This window comes from Coregonus lavaretus (genome assembly GCF_964263955.1).
Source record: "Coregonus lavaretus genome assembly, chromosome: 39".
In the NCBI taxonomy this organism is placed as follows: Eukaryota; Metazoa; Chordata; class Actinopteri; order Salmoniformes; family Salmonidae; genus Coregonus; species Coregonus lavaretus.
The window spans coordinates 15,224,174-15,244,122 of record NC_140026.1 but is presented as its reverse complement, the minus strand read 5'-3'; the positions used below and the strand labels follow the sequence as shown (position 1 = coordinate 15,244,122).

The 19,949-nt window shown below is 41.9% G+C and overlaps 1 protein-coding gene and 2 long non-coding RNA genes across 4 annotated transcripts in view; 2 read left to right on the top strand and 1 right to left on the bottom strand.

The window, feature by feature from the left end:
• Positions 1 to 6,496, bottom strand: part of LOC311112767 (neuralized-like protein 4) — a 35,797-nt gene extending 29,301 nt beyond the window's left edge. For both annotated transcript variants that reach the window (XM_084155905.1, XM_084155906.1), the window contains exon 1: positions 6,323 to 6,496. In XM_084155905.1, the coding sequence (XP_084012031.1) occupies positions 6,323 to 6,487 (165 nt within the window). In that variant the 5' untranslated portion in view covers positions 6,488 to 6,496. The remainder of the gene's footprint in view (positions 1 to 6,322) is intronic.
• Positions 6,497 to 7,706: 1,210 nt separating this feature from the next.
• LOC311113168 lies at positions 7,707 to 10,738 on the top strand. Its single transcript, XR_014610971.1, has 3 exons — positions 7,707 to 7,992; positions 8,121 to 8,369; positions 8,554 to 10,738. It is a non-coding gene; the product is annotated as an uncharacterized lncRNA (long non-coding RNA).
• A 788-nt stretch (positions 10,739 to 11,526) lies between these two features.
• On the top strand, positions 11,527 to 19,527 carry LOC311112798. Its single transcript, XR_014610906.1, has 3 exons — positions 11,527 to 11,841; positions 17,092 to 17,352; positions 17,541 to 19,527. It is a non-coding gene; the product is annotated as an uncharacterized lncRNA (long non-coding RNA).
• Positions 19,528 to 19,949: the final 422 nt, after the last annotated feature.

Here is a 19,949-nt window from a genome sequence, read left to right as displayed (position 1 = left end):
TCCACCAAATTCCACAGTGGGTGCGAGACACTGTGGCTTGTAGGCCTCTCCAGGTCTCCGTCTAACCATTAGACGACCAGGTGTTGGGCAAAGCTGAAAATTGGACTCAACAGAGAAGATGACCTTCCTCCAGTCCTCTACGGTCCAATCCTTATGGTCTTTTGCAAACCTCAGCCTGGCTCTTCTTTGCTTCTCATTGATGAAGGGCTTTTTTCTAGCTTTGCACGACTTCAGCCCTGCCCCTAGGAGCCTGTTTCGAACCGTCCTCGCCGTGCATGTCACCCCAGCTGCCGTTTGCCATTCTTTTTGTAGGTCACTTGATGTCCTCCTACGGTTGTTGAGTGACATTCGAATTAGTTGGCGGTCAGTAGAGAGTCGTTTTCGCCCTCTGCCGGTCTGTAGCTTTGTTGTCCCCAATGTCTGCTGCTTGACCTTGTTCTTATGAACCGCCGTCTTTGAAATTTTAAGGATGGAAGCAATCTGACGCTCACTGTATCCCTCTGCCATTAAAGCCAGAATTGAACCCTTATTTTCCTCACTCACAACTTTCCTTTTCAACTCTTTTGGAATGGTCAATAGTTATTTTTTCATTAATATTACTTTTGAGGTACTATTAGCACTGTTTTTGCCATCCAGCTGGTCCTATTGCAAGAGGATAGTGATGACCACAGCAGTGGTTTTTATACTTTTCCTCGTTAAATAAGATTTGGTTCAGGTGATGACCTAATCAGTACCTAATTCAGTAGAATGAGGTGTGCCTGTGTTGGAATTCAACAGACACTGAAATGGAATGGCTGTCACACATGTAGAGATGCTGATTTAAGAAAAAATTGCAGTGGTCTCTTAATTTTTCCACAGATATATATATTTGCGAGAGAAAAAAACATGGGGGATTGGAAGTGATGCAGACAATTACATTGTTGGAAGTTACAATCTATCTGCAATATCAAAGCTGATCTACCCCCTAATTTTTTTTTTTTTAAATCTGGATTATGCCTCTCCTGCCATTCATTCCAATTAGACTGGTTTAGATTTCTCCCTAAAGAAAATGGCTGCCATTTTCACCCCATTCTGGAAGTTTGAGGGTTTATGACATAGTCCATGGTTCCCCAACTGGTGGCAGGCATGGTGACTTTATTTGGCTCCCAAAGTTCTCTGTTGGACATAAAAGACTAAAAACACCAGCACTGTTCCAAAGTATTTCCACGCATAATAGTGAGATATATGTGATCGTATGTAAATGTAAGCAAGGTTTCAAATTATTATGTTTTAGTCAAATATTGTATCTGTTTGGGCTTCTTGCAGTCAATTTTCAGTATTCAAATTATTTGTAATTATGTTCCGGCAACCTGACCATCCACTCCAGAATAAAATCTAACCGCGGCTGAATCGAGTTGATGATCCCTGACATAGCCCCTCTAGTAATTTAATAGGATCACTATGGTGGAAAGAGAAGATAACTCTCTCTCCATCTCCATCATCCACTCACATAGCCACCCAAGTCCATCTCGAAACAACACAGTATGCGAGATGTGTAAATTCAAATGTTGCAATCTAGGCCCTCTCTCAGTCTCTCTCATACGCATACAAACAAACACAAGCACACTCATATCCATTTCGCTCTCTTTCTAGTCATATGTACGCGATAGGCATGGCATACATCGTCCAAGGAAATGCTGCAAGTAAACATTTCTTGGACGATGTATACCATGCATATCCCGTACATACGACTAATAAAACTTGAAACACATCTGCAAACGAAAGTGTACACAAACACAGAAAAACAAACACAGATCTGTGAACAATCAGCTGCAGCTCCTTATCTCTCTGACACACACACTGCAAAGACAGCAACCGGGGGGGATAGCCAGGCAGGTAGGCACATACTACTGCTTACCAAACTACTGTCCCGCATATACGCTACTGTCAACATTACCAACACCATAATATTCCACCCAGAACAAACTGATGGGTCGTTCCACCTCCAAAAACAAAAGAAAGAGAATTTCAACACTCACCATCTCAGATTGTTCTGAAATCATTTGTTGTTAGAAACAGGTAAGATTCACATTATTTTGTTGAAATTTAAATTTAAAAGAATCCCCCCATTGTTAAAGGGATAGTTCACCCAAATTACATTGTGGTTTTCTTACCCTGTCAGCAGTCAATGGACCAGGTATGACAGCAATCCATGCTTTGGTTTTGTTTACCTGATCACTGTTTCAAACGCTAACTTTTTAGCATTTGTGTCAGAAATCCAGTGCAAGTCAATGGTACCTATATAGGCATTTTCACGCTTCATGTCCAAATCATCCTAAAGTATCTAAAAATGGATTGTGTAACTCAATGATGTTACTTATAGATTATTTGGATATGAAGCGTGAAAATGCATTGCATATATCAATCTACGAGCTTGGTTTTGGTGCATTTGGACGGGACACAAGAGCAAGCTCAATCAATGTGAATTCACTACAAGCATTACTGTAGCAACAATGCCACATTTGTTGCACTAACACAGATATTGATATCCCTCATGCAATTCCCGGATAGGGGTCCATTATAACTTCGATACATGTGATGATACTGGCCATGAAACTATCATCAGTGAGAAGACATATCGGGTCACTCAGTGTTGGGAGGAAGTAAGGCCTATCTGTTAATGTTATCTGCCTAGCTAACTATGCTCTTCATGTGAAGGCTTGCTGTATGAGTGTTATCCATGTAGCTAGATAGTTATTTCTAGCCCTTGATCATGACTCTCTGTTCCATTACATTACACATAAGAGTCATTGGACGAAGATGTCTTCTGCACGGGGGAGTTTTGTTAAGAGCCCCGACTCTCAATCTGAACATTAACACACATCGCTTGCGGTATGGTATTGGAAGCATAAGGACCTTATCTTTCATACCAGCGAGAAATAATTTTCAAACAACAAAAGGTTAAATTGATACACACCTTGATAGGGTTAGTGTTCCCACACGGACACATCTCCATGTTACAGTGCTTGTTTACGAAAAACAGACGGAAGACAAGAGGCGACCACCTGTGCTAATTAACCATCTAGCATGCTACAAACGCCTGTGTGTAAGCGTAACTCGGGAAGTGTAGCTTCGTCGGATGGAGGCACCCATAGCTGTATGGATCTGTGCAAAACTGCGACAGTAAGCGTATTTTTTTTATTTGAAAGATTCTTTATCGCTGATGAAAGATAAGGACCATATGTTCCGTTGCCCTCTACAGTGGGGAAAAAAGTATTTAGTCAGCCACCAATTGTGCAAGTTCTCCCACTTAAAAAGATGAGAGAGGCCTGTAAAATCATAGGTACACGTCAACTATGACAGACAAATTGAGGAAAAAAACCCCAGAAAATCACATTGTAGGATTTTTAATGAATTTATTTGCAAATTATGGTGGAAAATAAGTATTTGGTCACCTACAAACAAGCAAGATTTCTGGCTCTCACAGACCTGTAACTTCTTCTTTAAGAGGCTCGTCTGTCCTCCACTCGTTACCTGTATTAATGGCACCTGTTTGAACGTGTTATCAGTATAAAATACACCTGTCCACAACCTCAAACAGTCACACTCCACTATGGCCAAGACCAAAGAGCTGTCAAAGGACACCAGAAACAAAATTGTAGACCTGCACCAGGCTGGGAAGACTGAATCTGCAATAGGTAAGCAGCTTGGTTTGAAGAAATCAACTGTGGGAGCAATTATTAGGAAATGGAAGACATACAAGACCACTGATAATCTCCCTCGATCTGGGGCTCCACGCAAGATCTCACCCCGTGGGGTCAAAATGATCACAAGAACGGTGAGCAAAAATCCCAGAACCACACGGGGGGACCTAGTGAATGACCTGCAGAGAGCTGGGACCAAAGTAACAAAGCCTACCATCAGTAACACACTACGCCGCCAGGGACTCAAATCCTGCAGTGCCAGACGTGTCCCCCTGCTTAAGCCAGTACATGTCCAGGCCCGTCTGAAGTTTGCTAGAGTGCATTTGGATGATCCAGAAGAGGATTGGGAGAATGTCATATGGTCAGATGAAACCAAAATAGAACGTTTTGGTAAAAACTCAACTCGTCGTGTTTGGAGGACAAAGAATGCTGAGTTGCATCCAAAGAACACCATACCTACTGTGAAGCATGGGGATGGAAACATCATGCTTTGGGGCTGTTTTTCTGCAAAGGGACCAGGACGACTGATCCGTGTAAAGGAAAGAATGAATGGGGCCATGTATCGTGAGATTTTGAGTGAAAACCTCCTTCCATCAGCAAGGGCATTGAAGATGAAACGTGGCTGGGTCTTTCAGCATGACAATGATCCCAAACACACCTCCCGGGCAACAAAGGAGTGGCTTCGTAAGAAGCATTTCAAGGTCCTGGAGTGGCCTAGCCAGTCTCCAGATCTCAACCCCATAGAAAATCTTTGGAGGGAGTTTAAAGTCTGTGTTGCCCAGCGACAGCCCCAAAACATCACTGCTCTAGAGGAGATCTGCATGGAGGAATGGGCCAAAATACCAGCAACAGTGTGTGAAAACCTTGCGAAGACTTACAGAAAACGTTTGACCTGTGTCATTGCCAACAAAGGGTATATAACAAAGTATTGAGAAACTTTTGTTATTGACCAAATACTTATTTTCCACCATAATTTGCAAATAAATTAATTAAAAATCCTACAATGTGATTTTCTGGATTTTTTTTTCTCATTTTGTCTGTCATAGTTGACGTACCTATGATGAAAAAAAGATGAGAGAGGCCTGTAATTAAGTGGGAGAACTTGCACAATTGGTGGCTGACTAAATACTTTTTTTCCCCACTGTATATAGGGGCGGCAGGTCGCTTAGTGGTTAAGAGCGTTGTGCCAGTAACCGAAAGGTCGCTGGTTCTAATCCCCGAGCCGACTAGATGAAAAATCTGTCGATGTGCCCTTGAGCAAGGCACTTAACCCTAATTGCTCTGGATAAGAGCGTCTGCTAAATGACCAATTATTATTATTACTGTATATGTGTTCACTGAGCTGTGTGCCACCCAGGCTAAATTGGCATAGGAGGAAACAGTACTAATGCCCTCTGCCAACAACCCACAGAGGTGTGAGGGGCACTGACTACTCCTGATATGTTGTTGACACACCACCAGGCCAGCAGACCGGTAATCATGGCAACAGACCGGCTATCTGCCATTATAATTGGATAACAGGCAAACTAGGTGCTGCGGTTGGCATAGAGATAAGGAGTCTAAATGCTGCATAGGCAGGTAGACCTATAACAACAGTAACTAACTGTTAGCCTAAGACTACATTCTGATAAATTAGGGCTCAAAACAATGTGCATCACTAAGAAACTACAGCTATGTTTTTCAGGAATGAGCCTGTGCATAATAGGGAGAAGTTTTCCCCTAGCCACGGACACAGACGGGTCAGTTGTTTTTGTCAACATTTGTCAATTATCTGACCATAGAGCTGTGGTTAGGGGTGAATGCAACTTCTACCTCGAGGTGACCATGCACCAACTAGGATAAGACTGAGATCTGCTTTGCCCTTTACTCCCAGTCTTTTTCTTATCAAGACCACCGAGAATATATTAAATGGGGTTCTATGTATCTATGGTCAAGACCACAGTAGTGCCATAGGGCCTACCTGACAGATAGGTTAACTTGAATCAACCAGTATGCTTCTCTCGTCTAGTTGTCATTAGGTAGACGTCCTCTGACTACTAGCTGGACATGTCACTAACTGAACTGCTGCTGTCAACCAAGTGACTGTTGCTAGCTAGCTAGAGTGCTGCTGTCAAAAATGTTGGTCGTGGGAATAATAGGCACTTGACTAAACTAGTCACTAACTAGCTAGCTAACGTTAACTTAGTGTTTTGACAGCGATGCACCTGCTGGTTCGATCAACACACCAAAAAAGCTCGCTAATACGATAACGTCAGCTATAACTTAGATAACTACTGTAGAGCTAGACTTAGTCGGTAGCAAAGACATAGCTAGTTAGCCATCTAAACTAGCTAACTAGCTAGCCACCTTCAAAAACATATTGACGGGACCACACAAACAGCACCCCATGCTAGCTCGCTAATTCTGTTCAACAATGTCAGTTGTCAATGGGCCGTTACAAAAATATGTTAGTACATTTTGGACAGGATATAGCTAAAATTATAGCTGTAAATCCTGTACTGCTTGATTGTCATACAGCGCACGCCCAAGCAGCAAGGAATAGAAGGTACGAGCACCACTGCGGACAACAGAGACCCCGTCCCACTGACACTAACGTTAGTTGCACTCTCCCCCCATCCGAAAGTGACAGTTCTATTTACCTTCTTGTCAATACGGACGGTGAATACATCGCGGTCTTTCAGCGGCTCTCTGCTTAGAACCAAACCGTGGTTAAATTCCTGGACTGGTTGGTTCCGCTGAGCGGTTCGGTTCGAATTCGACAGTCCGATTAGCTTTCCGCTACACGGGTGCAGCTCAGCCGCCATCTTCACAGGGGCGGCTTGCTTCGCGACACACGGGTTTGCGACAATATAAAGCTCTTTTATTTTTTTGCATGTAAATCCAAATACACGCCCACTTATTTTTCGAAGAACGGTATAAGGTCAAGCAAGCAACATTTCTATATGGAAGTGTGTAGCCCGCTTTCTCTCGACAAAAAATCTTGACAATCAACAGAACATTTATCACTGATTTCCGAGAATGGGCCTTGTTTTATATGCATACTTCTGCCATAAACTTAATATAAACGCTTTGAAACCAGGAATTTCAAGCACATAGAACTGACCGTTTCTGGTTCATTCAGCATCCAGACAGGCAGCACTATATAAGGCATGCATTTTGCTACAATGATACTGTTAATTAATAATACCTATATTAAAATAAAGATAAATCATTGATCGCAGTGTGTGAGTCAGCTGGATATTGCAAATCCAAGTCATTATGATGGCTTTACATGAGTATGCCTTGGTCACTGAATGGGGCATTATCAATTGCTGTGTATTGAAATATCACATTATTTTATGGAAATAATTTCGCCCAAACTTGTGCTATGAAGAAAACATTTGTACAGTGAAAGACTGCATTATAGAGTACCACAGTATGAGTCATAATACCCATAAAACATACACGAAACACAACCCTTATTTTAAGTGTTTCTAAAATTCTCTATGGGAAAAATGAAATCTGTAAAAACGATTGGAACCATTTCCCTGTTGGACCGCTAGGTTTTATAGGTTTTATGAAAGCTCCACTGCTCTATTTCCTTCACTGTTTCATTGGAAAAGTTGCAGATATCTTGCTACAAGATGGTAGCCTCGCTGTTAAGCGCGCTGGGCCGGAAACCGAAAGGTTGCTGGTTCAAATCCCCGAGTTGACTAGGTGGAAAATCTGTATATGTTCCCTTGAGGAAGGCACTTAACCCAAATTGCTCCTGTAAATCGCTCTGGATAGCTCAGTTGGTAGAGCATGGCGCTTGCAACGCCAGGGTTGTGGGTTCGTTTCCCACGGGGGGGCAGTATGAAAAATGGATGCACTCACTAACTGTATGTCGCTCTGGATAAGAGCGTCTGCTAAATGACTTAAATGGATAAGGGCGTCGCCTAAATTACTAAAACATTAAGATGTACATAAATTTTGACATCCAGTACAGCAGGTGGCAGTAATGCACCTTTCTATGTCATGTCAAGCTGGCAGAAGAATATATCCACTGTACTGTCTTTGATATATCCGTGTGTTGTTGTACTTTTGAACTTCATCAGTTTTGTGTTCAACGTTTAACATTAGCGGTTGATAGTTAACTACCAAATACAAGATGTGGCAGCCCGAGCCATTCCATAATGAGTTGGTCTCTATTATGGATGAATTAATGATGTCAATGGAGGAGGAAATTGACAAATGTATGGCGGTCTCGGTCTCCTCAACACAATACAGCACAGACATTGATGCAGGAGAGACAGGGGAAATTGAAAGAGAATCCAAGTTGGAGGTAAAAGTAAGTGGCCGACTTTACTTCTAAAAATACAAAATGTTATCTTACGTGCTACTCATTTGTTTTATATAAACAGCTTGGATACAGCTTGTTGTTGAATGAAACATAAGTAGCCTGTTCTCTGATTGTAGGTCCAGTTGACATGTGTGATGAAACAGACTATCACCAAAATTAACCAGTTGATCTCCAAATGCACTGCAGCCCTGCGTTCAGCGTTATGCCAGAGTCAAAGTGAGATGAAATCTCTGAAAATGAAGTTATTGGAGATGGCTGATGGTAAGAAAATACCCGAAAAGACAGTGGGAAGAGCCCCACATACTGTGGAAGAGGAGGAATGGACGGAAGCACCATTATCACCAGAGTTTGCAGAGGATTTTGAGGTATGTTATATTTTACATGTTTGCAAGAATTGTGCAGTTTGACCATGGGGCTGAAGTTATCTGTGGGAATGAGCCTTTTACTATTATTATCCTAGGATCCCAGGACTGACTGGTAATGCCATTGTACCCTTGGGCACTGCTCTGCGACTGAGTTAGAATTCCAAAAATTGCAATCCTTTTTCAGGTTGACATTCTAACTCCCAGCGTTGAGGCTGACAACACTACAAAATGCAAGAAGGAGACCACAATCAGAGCTAGAACCATAGAGATGGAACAATGTTTTATATCTCTGGCTAAAATACCTTCCTCCTCACTCACTGAGTCTATCAAACAGTTGGCTAGTACAGACAAAAAGGCAGCATGCAGGCCTACAGACAAAAAGGCAGCAAGCAGGCCTACAGACAAAAAGGCAGCATGCAGGCCTACAGACAAAAAGGCAGCAAGCAGGCCTACAGACAAAAAGGCAGCAAGCAAGCCTACAGACAAACAGTCAGCAAGCAGGCCTACAGACAAACAGGCAGCAAGCAGGCCTACAGACAAACAGGCAGCTAGTACAGACAAACAGTACAGACAAACTAGTACAGATAAACAGTCAGCAAGCAGGCCTACAGACAATCAGGCCCCAAGTACAGACCCCCAAACTCCCAGTGGGAACTCTGTGATGTCCACCAGACCCAGGAGGAAGAAGAAGAGAACAGAAGCACAACCCATGGTGGCAGAATCAGACGGAAGTGAGGAAAATGCCAATGATGACCAATGGGAGGAGGAGAATGCTAAAGCTGGACAAACCTCGAATGACGAATCTGTTCACAACATAAAGCAAAGGCCCAACATAAAAAAAAACAAGACTACCACCACCAGGAAAGAGCACCACTGTCTGGACTGCGGTAAGGTTTTTAAGAATTCAAGTAATTTAAAACTGCATCAACAGACTCACACAGGAGAGAGACCTTATTGTTGTGAACTATGTGGGAAATGTTTCCCGACTGCTTGGAAGCTCAGACTACACCAAGCAGTGGTCCACAGAAGGGAGAAGCCGCTTGAGTGTCCAACATGTGGGAAGTGCTTTGCAACAAAGAGTTATTTGGACACTCACGCAAGCGTTCATTCAACAGAGAAACCGTTCCGATGCCTCGTGTGTCAGAAGTGTTTTAAAAGTAAAAAGGGCTTCAAGGAACACACAATGATGCACAGTTCAAATTCAAATTCATATGCTTGTGACAAATGTCCAAAAGCCTTCGTAAAGTTGAAATACCTCAAGAATCACCAGCTAACTCACAGTGGAGGAGGAGCTCACCGTTGTGAATTGTGTGGGAAAGGTTTCAAGTCTCCTTCTCAGCTCAAACAGCACCAATCATCAGTCCATAGGAGAGAGAAGCCATTCCAATGTCCGACATGTGGGAAATGCTTCACAACAAAGACAAATGTGAAAAATCACGCAAGTGTTCATTCAGGAGAGAGAGCATTCCAGTGCCCTCAGTGTCAGATGTGTTTCAAAACCAAGTATACTCTTAACGCCCATAAGAAGACGCACACGGACTCCAAGCCGTATGCTTGCGACAAATGCCCAATGACCTTTATTCGGTCGCATTACCTCAGGAGGCATGAAGTCTCGCACCTGACCAGCAAGCCGTTTGCGTGCAGCCACTGTGGGAAAGGCTTCAAAGGTGAACGTGGGCTCAAGAGACACGAACGCACCCACACCGAAGACCCGCCTTATACCTGTGACGAATGTGGCAAGGGTTTCTATCAACAGGAATCGTTTCAAGTCCATGCAGCCTTGCACACCGGAGAGAAGCCGTTCACCTGTGATTACTGCAGTAAAACCTTTGCTCTGGCGTCCTACCTTAAAACCCACATAGCGAATCATCACTCTGTCACCAAACCCCACGTCTGTGGGAAATGTGGCAAGAAATATAAGGATTTCACCCATTTCAGAATCCATATGTTTCAGAGTTGTCCAGAGGAGGCTGCGGTGTTGGTTTGACTTAAATGTTTTTCATTGTTATTTTGGAATTGTGAAGTTGTAATATGTTATTTTTTCACTACAGAAATGCACGTTTACTTGCTATGATAGAGCACAGTACCACACATTCGTTTTGAAAATATATTTTATGTATACAGACTTTGGAGTGGATCTATAACCCCCTCTTAAATTACACCCCTGATTGGATGCAGGTTACAACCTGTAACTTTCATTCTGACAATGCTTTGTTATTCATTGTTATTTTGGAATTGTGAATAAAGTTGTAATAAGTTATTGTTTCATTACAAACGTATGTTTAGTTGTTAATCAATATACAATAATAATAGAGCCTATCACCCAGTCACTATTCAATGACGACTCAAGCCCTCAATTCGTTTATTTCACAATAATACCTTGAGCAGACAGACACCCTCCCTGAATTAACACATCTCCATGTTTAGAAGTCATCAAGATCATGAAGGGATGTGAAACATTTTGACAGTTGCCTATAGCATTATAATGAATTGAGCTGACTTGATTCCTTATTCTGACAACCAATCATATCTGTTCTACACGATACGTTTCTGAATCTAACATTATCTAACAACATCTCTCTGAACAGGCCCCAGCTGTGGCCGCTGGAGCTTGTGGTTAGGACCAGGAGTTTTCACATGCCCATGTGACCTCACCAGGATAAACCGTCTGCAGGCCCTTTAGAAAAGTCAATGCACTATCCTCTTAGAAAGGGAAACGCATAGAACCAGTGTCTGGTTCGTTCAGCATCCGCACAGGAGGCACTATATAAGGCATTCATTATGCTTCAGTGATACTGTTCATTAAGAATACGTAGACATTCAAATAGAGATCAATCAATAATTGCAGTACGTGAGTCAGCTAAATACTGCAAATTCAAGTCTTTATGATGACTCGACAGGAGTAGATACTTGCTCACTGAATGGGACATTATCAGTTGCTGTGCATTGAGATATCACAGTATTTTAAGGAAATTATTTTCCCCGAAAGTGTGCTATAAAGAAAACATTTTTACAGCGAAAGATTCCATTATTTCCTTCATTGTTTCGATGGCAACGTTGCAGAGATCGTGCTACAAGATCGACCACTAGACGGCGCACGAGGCTCTTGGAGGAGGGTCTACGTGTTAACATCCAGTTCAGCAGGTGGCAGTAACGCGCCTTTCTTTATAACGTACAGCAATGTTAAGCAGCTAGTGGAAGAATAGATCGGTTGATGTGTTGTCATATGGTCTGTGGTTGTACTTAACATTTAACATTAGCCGTTGATAGCTAATTAACTACCAAATACAAGATGTGGCAGCCCGATCCTTTCCATAATGAGTTGGTCTCTGTTATGGATGATTTAATGACGTCGTTGGAGGATGAAATTGACAAATGTATGGCGGTCTTAGTCTTTTCCACAAAAGACAGGACAGACATTGATGCAGTGGAGACGGGAGAAATTGAAAGAGAATCCAAGTTGGAGGTTAAAGTAAGTGGCTAACTTTACTTCTACAAATTGAAACTGTTAACGTATGTGTTAATTAGTTTGCTATTGATAGTGCAGGTTGGCATTTATTGAGATGATTCATGTACTGGAGGCAGCTCTGCGGAGTGGTCGCTAGCTGGCACAGCCAAAGTCATAAAATCTAATTTTAAACCTAACATTAACTACACTGCTAACCCTAATGCCTAACCTTAAATTAAGACCAAAAAGCAATTTTCTTGTGTTTTCATAAATTTTTACGATATAGCCCATTTTTACTTTGCAGCTGGCGAAACTGCCACCAGGGTAGGGTTGCCAGGTTGAGCTAATATTTGAAGAGTAAAGATCACTGAAACCTGACCCAATGCCGGAAAACTTTCCCTATTTTTTTTTCTTGCAGCAAGCGGAGTTGCCACATTTAACCAATAAACACTTTTTCCAGAGCAGCTTCTAGTTTTGTGCCAACATCCATCAAATTCCTTAACTTAAGTTTTTATTAGTATTATACTGTAGTCTACATGGTTTTGTGTTATGTGTCTTGTACAGTGCATTCTGAAAGTATTCAGACCCCTTGACTTTTTCCACATTTTGTGACGTTACAGCCTTATTCTAAAATTGATTAAATAAAACATTTCTCAGCAATCTACACACTATACCCCATAATTTCAAAGCGAAAACAGTTTATTTTATTTTTGCAAATCTAAAAAAATACATTTAAATAAGTACCTTATTTACATAAGTATTCAGACCCTTTGCAATGAGACTCGAAATTGAGCTCAGGTGCATCCTCTTTCCATTGATCATCCTTGATGTTTCTACAACTTGATTGGAGTCCACCTGTCGTAAATCCAATTGATTGGACATGATTTGGAAAGTCACACACCTGTCTATATAAGGTCCCACAGTTGACAGTGCATGTCAGAGCAAAAACCAAGCCATAAGGTCGGAGGAATTGTCCGTAGCGCTCAGAGACAGGATTGTGTCGAGGTACAGATCTGGGGAAGGCTACCAAAAAATGTCCCCAAGAACACAGTGGCCTCCATCATTCTTAAATGGAAGACGTTTGGAACAACCAAGACTCATCCTAGAGCTGGCCGCCCGGCCAAATGGAGCAATCGGGGTAGAAGGGCCTTGGTCAGGGAGGTGACCAAGAACCCGATGGTCACTCTGACAGAGCTCCAGAGTTCCTCTGTGGAGATGAGAGAACCATCTCTGCAGCACTCCACCAATCAGGCCTTTGTGGCCAGACGGAAGCCACTCCTCAGTAAAAGGCACATGACTGCCGCTTGGAGTTTGCCTAAAGGCACCTAAAGACTCTCAGACCATGAGAAACAAGATTCTCTGGTCTGATGAAACCAATATTGAAATCTTTGGCCTGAATACCAAGCATCAAGTCTGGAGGAAACCTGGCACCATCCCTATGGTGAAGCATGGTGGTGGCAACATCATGCTGTGGGGATGTTTTTCAGCGGCAGGGACTGGGAGACTAGTCAGGATCAAGGCAAAGATGAACGGAGCAAAGTACAGAGAGATCCTTGACAAAAACCTGCTCCAGAGCGCTCAGAGCGAAGGTTCACCTTCCAACAGGACAACGACCCTAAGCACACAGCCAAGACAACGCAGGAGTGGCTTCTGGACAAGTCTCTGAATGTCCTTGAGTGGCCCAGCCAGAGTCTGGACTTGATCAAACTTCTCTGGAGAGACCTGAAAATAGCTGTGAAGCAACGCTGCCCACCCAACCTGACAGAGCTTGATAGGATCTGCAGAGAAGAATGGGAGAAAATACCGGTGTGCCAAGCTTGTAGCGTCATACCCAAGAAGACTCAATGCTGTAATCACTGCAAAAGGTGCTTCAACAAAGTACTGAATAAAGGGTCTGAATACTTATGTAAATGTAATATATATTTTAATAAATTAGCAAACATTTCTAAAAACCTGTTTTTGCTTTGTCATTATGGGGTATTGTGTGTAGATTGATGAGGAGAAAAAAACAATTGAGTCAATTTTAGAATAAGGCTGTAAAGTAACAAAATGTGGAAAAGTCAAGGGGTCTGAATACTCTGAAGTATACCATTCGTCACCACACATAAAGTTCCTTCCCAGGAAATAACATTAATGAGCGAATTAAGATAGATTATACAACGGGTGGGTCTAATCCTGAATGCTGATTGGTTTAAACCGTATTCCAGCCTGTGTCTATTCCACAAGTTACCACTGGCTAAATCTATGACTTTAAAATAAATGCCTATTTACTGTGTTCCATTTTACTGCGCAATCCACGGTCTCATCAACCCAGCTAAGCAATTTATAAACTTGATCTCCACTATAAAAAGCATCTAGATATTATCTCATTTCTTTTAGACTAACATTTAGTTTTCAACAGCGGAGATTTGTATAAACCTTGCAGTCTCTCTCTGACATTTGCAACATTGTTTCAATATTCAACAAATATATTGGCACGGGTGTTGTTATTGGCAAACCGAGCCAATATACCCTTCAAACACCGGCTTCGAGGGCATTATCACTTTTATACAAAGGGTTACCAACATATGTAAATCATTATTTGAATACTTTCATTAAAAACATTATTTTCATGAATTTAATAATATTATTTCATCCTTCCACAAGATATAGTCCCGACACAAATCTAGGGTTGCTACCCAAGCCAGCTGGTCGTTCGTTCTATCGGTTCGGTTGCCAGAGACGTGACCTAGTCGTTCAGTATTTTTGTTCTGTATCTATGGACGCGACCCAGTCATTCGTTCTAAATGTTCCATTGCCATACTGGCTGGCAACGTTCTTACCATTTGCTTGCTAGCAAGCCAACTACAGCTAACTTACAGTCACGTCAAACAGTGCAGCCAGAATAACAACAGTAGCTGCATTTGTTTTAAGCTGTTTTCTAGTGACATTTATTTGGATACATCCATAACAATGAGCTAATGAAGCACGATTTTAACTGGCATAGAAAATGTGCTCTCTCGTCAGGACACTGTTGTTCAGAGGAGCTAGCCAACAACACAGCTAACACAATCACTTCAAACTGAAGCTGGAAAGACCGCAAACTAGCTGTACTTCATTTGACCTTTTTTCAATTTAGATTTCTGTGTAAATATCCATAAAAATGATGCCAGCTGATTCATGATTTCTACTGGCTGAGAAACGCTGCCTGCCTGTGTGTCTCGTCCCGACTCCCGAAACGTTCAGTACTACAGTATACAGATCTCCGCTGTTGAAAACTAAATGTTAGTCTAAAAGAAATGTGAGATAATGTCTAGATGCTTTTCAAGTTTATAAATTACCTGGCTGGGATGTTGAGACAGTGGATTGTGCAGTCAGATTGAACAGAGTTAATAGGCATTTTAACGTCATAGATATAGCCGGTGGTAATTTGTGGAATAGACGCCAGCTGGAATGCGGTTTTAACCAATCAGCATTCAGGATTAGAACCACCCGTTGTATAAAAAGGTGATAATGCACTCGAAGACGGTGTTAGGAGGATATATTGGCACGGTTTGCCAGCCCGAGACGAAACAACACCCGTAACATGACCTAATAAAGGAATCTGAATATATCGCAAGAAAAAACATAATTCAACCTTATCAAACTCGCCAGATCATTTTCCATCAATGGATGTCGATTTAACTTGTTTGACTGCTATGATTAAGCAATAAGGCCCGAGGGGGTGTGTTATATGGCCAATATACCACCACTAAGGGCAGTTCTTATGCACGACGCAACGCGGTGCCATATTGCTATTATAAACTGGTTAAACTTGCTATTATAAACCAACATAATTAGACCAGTAAAAATAAATGTTTTGTCATAGCCGTGGATTACGGTCTGATCTGTCAGCCAATCAGCATTCAGGGCTCGAACCACCCAGTTTATAATTGTAAATAAATTGCCTTTGCACATAACTATAGATAAATCCGTCAGGAGAGTTTGAGTGATGAAAGTTGGACAGAGCAAGAAACACTTGGACAAACTTCAAAAAAAGAAAGTTTGGCTATTTTCTGGCAATTGTGCCGTTATTATGTGCCAGATGTCAAAACTACAAACCGCTATAAATTGCCTATTTGCGAGATTGACTTGTCATTTCTAAAATCTGGGTTTGTGATTGTAATTCAACTTTGCCATGGTTTGCTTAGCTAGATGCAGGTAGCAAAGACAGGAGCCCCTGATAAGCCTATGTCTCATTTCAGATGGCCTACAGTAACGCTAGTAAGGCAAGATGGCGCCTAAACTGAAGGATTTAGCAGCTTGCTTAGTTCAAATTGACAGAATAATTTATTCAGCATGAATAGTGAGGCGATTCGAGGTAAGAAGTACTTGTGTTGCCCAATAGCCTGCTGGAATAGGCTGGGATCGTAATTTCAATCACTGAATCAAATATGATTAATAATATGGATATGAACTGAATATGCTTATCTGACTGACTGATACCGTTAATTGCGTTCTAACAACAGTTTATCGTCAATTGTGATAGAGGTGTGATAATGATCACAATTGATAACTTCCAATTTAATTAACTTAAAATGGCCATTAATAATTGCATAATAACACATGGCTACAACAACAATAAATAAAGCTATAGGCTATTTATTAAATCAGTTTGCCAGCTCCAGGTGCGCTACACAAGTGGCACAAATTGATTTAAAAAGACTCCAGTGATCATCATTTCAACATATTTATATTTATTGTATCAAATGGTAGGCTACATTTGATTATTAGGCTACTTGATGGCCAACAGATGCAAATGTATCATTCTCCACATTTAATGTCAGTTTCATTGTGGACTTTTCCCCGTAACAGAAGCACGCGAGGGAGTTCCATAACTTCCATTTCAAATTTCCACTCACGCAGCGCTCGAGACCCAAGAACTGAGCATGGGTAAAACCCTTCGCTTGATACGGTTTTCCATAAGCAAAGTCCAGTTTAAACCACCTCCGAGCGACTGTTGTCACGATGTACTCGCGTGCTGCTCAGTCTCCTCTCTCACGTGACTCAGCTGCCTGCTGCTGCAGCAAAAGAGAAATGCCATGGCAGCCGTGGTGCAATTTATAAGTAGGCCAAAAACACGCAACCAATACATTTTCACCCGCAACATCGTTTTCAAAGTACCCCAATTTGGTGAGAGAACCGATGACATGGAAACCCTGCTCCAGGGCAAGACTCATGATGACAAATGTCAACCGCTTGAAAAAAGGTTGGTGTGGAATGGAAAATAAGTATATATCTGTTTTCTGATTTTAGGTCCAGTTGACATGTGTGATGAAACAGTTTGTGAAACAGACTATCATCAAAATCAACCAGTTGATCTCCAAAGGCACAGCAGCCCTGCGTTCAGAGATATGCCAGAGTCAAAGTGAGATTAAATCTCTGAAAATGAAGCTATTGGAGATGACTGATGGTAAGGAGATACCTGAAAAGACAGTGGGAAGAGCCCCACATACTGTGGAAGAGGAGGAATGGACGGAAGCACCATTATCACCAGAGTTTGCAGAGGATTTTGAGGTATGTTATATTTTACATGTTTGCCAGAATTGTGCAGTTTGACCATGGGGCTGAAGTTATCTGTGGGAATGAGCCTTTTACTATTATTATCCTTGAATCCCAGGACTGACTGGTACTGCCATTGTACACTTGGGCACTGCTCTGCGACTGAGTTACAATTAAAAAAATGTCAATCTTTTTTTTTTCAGGTTGACCTGCCAACTCCCAGTGTTGAGGCTGCCAACACTACAAATGTCAAGAAGGAGACCACGATCAGAGCTAAAACCATAGAGATGGAACAATCATTTATATCTCTGGCTAAAATACCTTCCTCCTCACTCACTGAGTCTATCAAACAGGCGGCAAGCAGGCCTACAGACAAAAAGGCAGCAAGCAGGCCTACAGACAAAAAGGCCCCAAGTATAGACCCCCAAACTCCCAGTGGGGACTCTGTGATGTCCACCAGACCCAGGAGGAAGAAGAAGAGAACAGAAGCACAACCCACGGCGGCAGAATCAGACGGAAGTGAGGAAAATGCCAATGATGACCAATGGGAGGAGGAGAATGCTAAAGCTGGACAAACCTCGAATGACGTATCTGTTCACAACATAAAGCAAAGGCCCAACATAAAAAAAAACAAGACTACCACCACCAGGAAAGAGCACCACTGTCTGGACTGCGGTAAGGTTTTTAAGAATTCAAGTAATTTAAAACTGCATCAACAGACTCACACAGGAGAGAGACCTTATTGTTGTGAACTATGTGGGAAATGTTTCCCGACTGCTTGGAAGCTCAGACTACACCAAGCAGTGGTCCACAGAAGGGAGAAGCCGCTTGAGTGTCCAACATGTGGGAAGTGCTTTGCAACAAAGCATTATTTGGACACTCACGCAAGCGTTCATTCAACAGAGAAACCGTTCCGATGCCTCGTGTGTCAGAAGTGTTTTAAAAGTAAAAGTGGCCTCAAGGAACACACAATGTTGCACAATTCAGATTCAGATTCATATGCTTGTGACAAATGTCCAAAAACCTTCCCAAAGTTGAAATACCTCAAGAATCACCAGCTAACTCACAGTGGAGGAGGAGCTCACCGTTGTGAATTGTGTGGGAAAGGTTTCAAGACTCCTTCCGAGCTCAAACGGCACCAAGCATCAGTCCATAGGGGAGAGAAGCCATTTCAATGTCCGACATGTGGGAAGTGCTTCGCAGAAAATAAAAATTTGAAAATTCACGCAAGTGTTCATTCAGAAGAGAGAGCATTTCAGTGCCCTCAGTGTCAGATGTGTTTCAAAACCAAGTATACTCTTAACGACCATAAGAAGACGCACACGGATTCCAAGCCGTATGCTTGCGAAAAATGCCCAATGACCTTTATTCGGTCTTATTACCTCAAGATTCATCAAGCTTCGCACCTGACCAGCAAGCCGTTTGCGTGCAGCCACTGTGGGAAAGGCTTCAAAGGTGAACGTGGGCTCAAGAGACACGAACGCACCCACACCGAAAAACCGACTTATACCTGTGACGAATGTGGCAAGGGCTTCTATCAACACGAATCATTTAAAGTCCATGCAGCCTTGCACACCGGAGAGAAGCCGTTCACCTGCGATCACTGCGATAAAACCTTTGCTCTGGCGTCCTACCTTAAAACCCACATATTGAAACTTCACTCTGTCACCGAACCCCACGTCTGTGGGAAATGTGGCAAGAAATATAAGGATTTCACCCATTTCAGAATCCATATGTTTCAGGGTTGTCCAGAGGAGGCTGCGGCGTTGGTTTGACTATAAAAAAAAATAATCATTGCATATCATTGGAAATGACAATTTCTCATCTTTCTAATGTTGGAGGGGATCTAAATATATTGGAAATATATGGTACATGGAAATCAAGAGATGGTGGTCTACGGCAATAGGTGGGGTGGAATTAAAAGCTCATAATCTGTAATAGTTAGGACTGAAAACGCCATATCATGCATACCGGAAATGTCTGCGTGCCATTTAAGGTGTAATGTGTATATCAAACTGTATTTCTGACATGTAATACCTTGTATAAAAGTACCATGTATGAATAATGTGCATGTAAACAAAAATGGAATGCAGGTTACATGCACAACCTGTAACTTTCATTCTGATAATGGTTTGTTATTCATTGTTATTTTGGAATTGTGAATAAAGTTGTAAAATGTTGTTTCACTACAAACATGTATGTTTACTTGTTAATCCATAAACAACCGTTAGACTTGGCTATGATTGAGCGTAGTACCACACATTAATTTTGAAATAAATTTGTATACAGATGTCAGTAATGTAGAATAGATGAACATCTGATAAAATCATACGTTGACTGTGTAAAATATAAGGCTCTAATGATAGGCTCTATTATTCTTGTTTTGGAGTGACTATCACCCAGTCACTATTCAATGACGACTCAAGCCCTCAAGAAGTTTATTTCACAATAATACATTGAGCAGACAGATGCCTCCCTGAATTAGCACATCCATGTTTAGAAGTCATCAAGATCAAGCAGGGCTGTATTCAATGATGTGAAACATTCAAGAAGGCTGTGATTGCGGGCGTGAAAAACTGATATGGAATGCCCACATGCAGGAACGCCCTGAA